Source organism: Bufo bufo, chromosome 5, assembly GCF_905171765.1.
Source record: "Bufo bufo chromosome 5, aBufBuf1.1, whole genome shotgun sequence".
NCBI lineage: Eukaryota > Metazoa > Chordata > Amphibia > Anura > Bufonidae > Bufo > Bufo bufo.
Genome location: NC_053393.1, coordinates 2,510,221 through 2,516,220, shown reverse-complemented (window position 1 = coordinate 2,516,220; position 6,000 = coordinate 2,510,221). Strand labels below are relative to the sequence as shown.

The 6,000-nt window shown below is 46.5% G+C and overlaps 1 protein-coding gene across 1 annotated transcript in view; it reads right to left on the bottom strand.

Annotated features, from left to right (window-relative positions):
- Positions 1–3,060: 3,060 nt before the first annotated feature.
- Positions 3,061–6,000, bottom strand: part of LOC121001778 (solute carrier family 52, riboflavin transporter, member 3-B-like) — a 63,715-nt gene continuing 60,775 nt past the window's right edge. Inside the window, exon 4 of the mRNA XM_040432992.1 lies at positions 3,061–3,354. Within this exon, the coding sequence (XP_040288926.1) occupies positions 3,142–3,354 (213 nt within the window). The 3' untranslated portion in view covers positions 3,061–3,141. The remainder of the gene's footprint in view (positions 3,355–6,000) is intronic.

Below are 6,000 nucleotides of genomic sequence, written 5' to 3'. Positions count from 1 at the left end.
ACTATACTAGCTAGTCATACAAGCAGATATTAAAAGCTGAGACTTTAGCCAATACATTCTTGTCAGGAACACATCAGAGCCCTAGCTAGTATAATCAGTGGCATATCCGTTTGGTGCATTTTTTTCTGTGATTTATATAATTATATTTTCATCCGCACAATGCTCCGTTTTGTGGTGCATGTGGACCGCGCCGGCATCCTCCATTGTACGCATTTTTTGCTGGGGATGGTTGTTTGCTGCGGTCCACATGCAGTGGGACTGCTCCCCCAAAGAGAAACACGCTACAGTGTTTGGGGTTTGAGCAGTTCCCCCATATTTGCCACAATATTTCTGTGATTTTGTTTTATATGTATTGAATGTGCCTTTACCTGGCATTTAAACATTCTTTTGCATCTGGTAACCTCCATCACACGGTCTGATATGGGTGTGGCTTACAGTCTTGCTTTATTCACAGAATACACCCCTATCATAAATGGCTCCACAGGATACACCCCTATCAGAAATGGCTCCACAGGATACACCCCTATCAGAAATGGCTCCACAGGATACACCCCTATCAGAAATGGCTCCACAGGATACACCCCTATCAGAAATGGCTCCACAGGATACACCCCTATCAGAAATGGCTCCACAGGATACACCCCTATCAGAAATGTCTGCACAGGATACACCCCAATGAGAAATGGCTGCACAGGATACACCCCTATCAGAAATGGCTCCACAGGATACACCCCTATCAGAAATGGCTCCACAGGATACACCCCAATGAGAAATGGCTCCACAGGATACACCCCAATGAGAAATGGCTCCACAGGATACACCCCTATCAGAAATGGCAACACAGGATACACCCCTATCAGAAATGGCAACACAGGATACACCCCTATCAGAAATGGCTCCACAGGATACACCCCTATCAGAAATGTCTCCACAGGATACACCCCTATCAGAAATGTCTCCACAGGATACACCCCAATGAGAAATGTCTCCACAGGATACACCCCGATGAGAAATGTCTGCACAGGATACACCCCAATGAGAAATGGCTGCACAGGATACACCCCTATCAGAAATGGCTCCACAGGATACACCCCTATCAGAAATGGCTCCACAGGATACACCCCAATGAGAAATGGCTCCACAGGATACACCCCGATGAGAAATGTCTCCACAGGATACACCCCTATCAGAAATGGCAACACAGGATACACCCCTATCAGAAATGGCTCCACAGGATACACCCCTATCAGAAATGGCTCCACAGGATACACCCCTATCAGAAATGTCTCCACAGGATACACCCCAATGAGAAATGTCTCCACAGGATACACCCCTATCAGAAATGGCTCCACAGGATACACCCCGATGAGAAATGGCTCCACAGGATACACCCCTATCAGAAATGGCTCCACAGGATACACCCCTATCAGAAATGGCTCCACAGGATACACCCCAATGAGAAATGTCTCCACAGGATACACCCCTATCAGAAATGGCTCCACAGGATACACCCCTATCAGAAATGGCTCCACAGGATACACCCCTATCAGAAATGGCTCCACAGGATACACCCCTATCAGAAATGGCTCCACAGGATACACCCGATGAGAAATGGCTCCACAGAATACACCCCGATGAGAAATGGCTCCACAGGATACATCCCTATCAGAAATGGCTCCACAGGATACACCCCGATGAGAAATGGCTCCACAGGATACACCCCTATCAGAAATGGCTCCACAGGATACACCCCTATCAGAAATGGCTCCACAGGATACACCCCTATCAGAAATGGCTCCACAGGATACACCCCAATGAGAAATGGCTCCACAGGATACACCCCTATCAGAAATGGCTCCACAGGATACACCCCTATCAGACATGGCTCGAATTTCCTTAGGTAATGCTGTGGTGTTTATCAGTATCTCATATGGCTGCTGGGAATCTCAGCCAAACCTTTTATTTTTATTTTTTGGGATGCTGGATGAGATTGTCTTCTTTGTCATAGTGTGAATATTGCTAATTTTCCACTGACCTTACTCACGGTGCTCTCTGCTTGGTATGATTACTGCCATATAGTATACGTACTGACGTTTGCCCAGAGGGGAGGTTGGAGCATAGGTGCTGATTTCTGTGTTCACTTATTTTAATTTTTTGTTCCTTTTATTAAGTTCAGTAATACAGATACAAGATGATAATAGAAGACACACCCACTATGGCAGAATACGGGACACGCCCACTATGGCAGAATACGGGACACACCCACTATGGCAGAATACGGGACACGCCCACTATGGCAGAATACGGGACACGCCCACTATGGCAGAATACGGGACACGCCCACTATGGCAGAATACGGGACACGCCCACTATGGCAGAATAAGGGACACGTCCACTATGGTAGAATAGAAGACACGCCCACTATGGCAGAATGCGGGACACGTCCACTATGGCAGAATGCGGGACACGCCCACTATGGTAGAATACAGGACACGCCCACTATCTTATATTAACACAATACATAATGCTTTATTTCAACAACTACATCCAGCACAGAACCGAGCCGCCCCCTCAGGATGTCCTCATGGGTGGTGGAGCGTTGTCCTGCTCTGGTCAGAGTGGATGCTTTTAGGCATTTTCTTGGCTTTAGATATGAGACTCTGTAAATAGGATGTTCCTGCTCCAAATATTACCTCATGACATATCCGCTTACTATTACTCCATGTGACTCCTCCCATATTCCATATCATCCTTCCCATTACTCATTAAAAAACCCACCCAGTACTTATGTAGCTCCTCCCAATTTTCCTCATAGCTCCACCCATTTTCCCAGATGCTTCCATTACTCCGTGTAATAACTCTCATCACTTTATATGTATCCTCCTTATTCCGGGTAACGTCCAGTATTCCAGAGCTTATTACAGCGTCTATCTCCACCCATAAGTCCACCTTCCTTCTATTACTCCACCTCTTCCTATGACTCCTATAGGTTGTTCCTATTACACCCTCCAGATCCTGCCATTCCTCCAGGGCCCTCCTTTCTTCCAGACTCTGCCCCCCCCCCCCCCCCCCCCCCAGTCCTCTACTCATTTCCTGTCCCCATAACCTGTCTCGCTGGAGCGGTCATTACTGTAGGTGACTTTATTGGGGGCACCTCTGATTACAGGGGTCACCAGACTGGAACATGGTGTAGACGTTTACCAGCGGGAACATGGTAAGAGCTCCCAGCATAGAGCCCAGCTGCACCACTGCCCCACACCACACGAGGGCGCTGTGTCCTTCACTTCGCAGGATCACTCCTAGTATCACCTTCACGTAGGACAGAACTCCCACAAACAGGATCCAGGCCACAACCTGTAGGGAGAGAAAGAGTTAATGATCCTGTCACACGTATCACAGCGTGGAGACACGCGACCATAGCAATGGGCGAGCTTGTCCTGGTGGTCTGTGGAGGGATAACTCTCAGATTCTCTCATCTTGAAGCAGTGGTTCAGTGATTGACATAAAATGCTAGTATGTCCTTTTAAAAAGAGGTTCTGCAGCAGCTATGTGTTATAACAGGCGTGCTCAACCTGTGGCCCTCCAGCTTTTGCAAAACTACAACTCCCATCATTCCCGGACAGCCTACATCTATCAGCCTACAGAAGGGCATGGTGGGAGTTGTAGTTTTACAACAGCTGAAGGGCCGCAGGTTGAGCATGCCTGTGTTATAAGGAACAACGTCTCTGTACTGTAAGCAGTCAGTCCCTGCATTAGTAGTCACCGCTTATCCCAGGGGGCTGTTATATGTGTTATCAAGATTAAACCTGGTCAGTAAGGGGTTAATGCCGGAATTCTACTACACCATGATCATTGCAAGCAAATGCATAAGTATTCACCCCCTATAGATCACTGTTTATTGAGGCTGTGACGGATACCACCCCTCGTGACCGCTTGACGTCAACTACGTCGAGCTCATGCGATGCGGTATGGTCCCTGGTTACCAAGACGTGACGTTACGCTCTCCTGGAGGACCGTGTAAGGTCAGCTTGGTACAGTTTACACAGACGCCTCCTGTCCACGCGGGCACAGAGGGGCAACAAGCTGAGAGAGCCTTTTTACTGCGCTGTCTTAGCCCGGGTATCTGCCACCAGCTTCTCGTTTGATATACAGTTGCAAGAAGAAGTATGTGAACCCTTTGGAATGATCTGGATTTCTGCACAAATTGGTCCTAAAATGTGATCTCACAACAATAGACAATCACAGTCGGCTCAAACTAATAACACACAAAGAGTTAAATGTTACCATGTTTTTATTGAACACACCATGTAAACATTCACAGTGCAGGTGGAAAAAGTATGTGAACCCCTAGACTAATGACATCTCCAAGAGCTAATTGGAGTGAGGTGTCAGCCAACTGGAGTCCAATCAATGAGATGAGATTGGAGGTGTTGGTTACAGCTGCCCTATAAAAAACACACACCAGTTCTGGGTTTGCTTTTCACAAGAAGCATTGCCTGATGTGAATGATGCCTCGCACAAAAGAGCTCTCAGAAGACCTACGATTAAGAATTGTTGACTTGCATAAAGCTGGAAAGGGTTATAAAAGTATCTCCAAAAGCCTTGCTGTTCATCAGTCCACGGTAAGACAAATTGTCTATAAATGGAGAAAGTTCAGCACTGCTGCTACTCTCCGTAGGAGTGGCCGTCCTGTAAAGATGACTGCAAGAGCACAGCGCAGACTGCTCAATGAGGTGGAGAAGAATCCTAGAGTGTCAGCTAAAGACTTACAAAAGTCTCTGGCATATGCTAACATCTCTGTTAGCGAATCTACGATACGTAAAACACTAAACAAGAATGGATTTCATGGGAGGATACCACAGAGGAAGCCACTGCTGTCCAAAAAAAACATTGCTGCACGTTTACAGTTTGCACAAGAGCACCTGGACGTTCCACAGCAGTACTGGCAAAATATTCTGTGGACAGATGAAACCAAAGTGGAGTTTGGAAGAAGCACACAACACTATGTGTGGAGAAAAAGAGGCACAGCACACCAACATCAAAACCTCATCCCAACTGTGAAGTATGGTGGTGGGGGCATCATGGTTTGGGGCTGCTTTGCTGCGTCAGGGCCTGGACGGATTGCTATCATCGAAGGAAGAATGAATTCCCAAGTTTATCAAGACATTTTGCAGGAGAACTTAAGGCCATCTGTCCACCAGCTGAAGCTCAACAGAAGATGGGTGCTGCAACAGGACAACGACCCAAAGCATAGAAGTAAATCAACAGAATGGCTTAAACAGAAGAAAATCCGCCTACTGGAGTGGCCCAGTGAGAGTCCTGACCTCAACCCGATTGAGATGCTGCGGCATGACCTCAAGAAAGAGATTCACACCAGACATCCCAGGAATATTGCTGAACTGAAACCGTTCTGTAAAGAGGAATGGTGAAGAATTACTCCTGACCGTTGTGTCTGATCTGCAACTACAGGAAACGTTTGGTGGAAGTTATTGCTGCCAAAGGAGGTTCAACCAGTTATTAAATCCAAGGGTTCACATACTTTTTCCACCTGCACTGTGAATGTTTACATGGTGCGTTCAATAAAAACATGGTAACAGTTAATTCTTTGTGTGTTATTAGTTTAAGCAGACGGTGATTGTCTATTGTTGTGACTTAGATGAAGATCAGATCACATTTTATGACCAAATTGTTCAGAAATCCATATCATTCCAAAGGGTTCACATACTTTTTCTTGCAACTGTAAGCCTGGTCTGCTAACGGGATTATATAGGGTGAGAAACCAACCCGCGGTAGAGTATAACTAGGCCGAAACACGGACGTGGGGATTCTTGATCGAGATACAAGATTAAATTATATATTTATTCGCCTTAAGGGCACGCTAGATATAACACTATACACACAGACTATATACAGTGGTCTGAGGTTGCTGTATTCACATGGAGGGCAGTGATGTCAGCTGGTTTCCAGGTCTCTCCAAACACATTTGCACGATGTGACCCC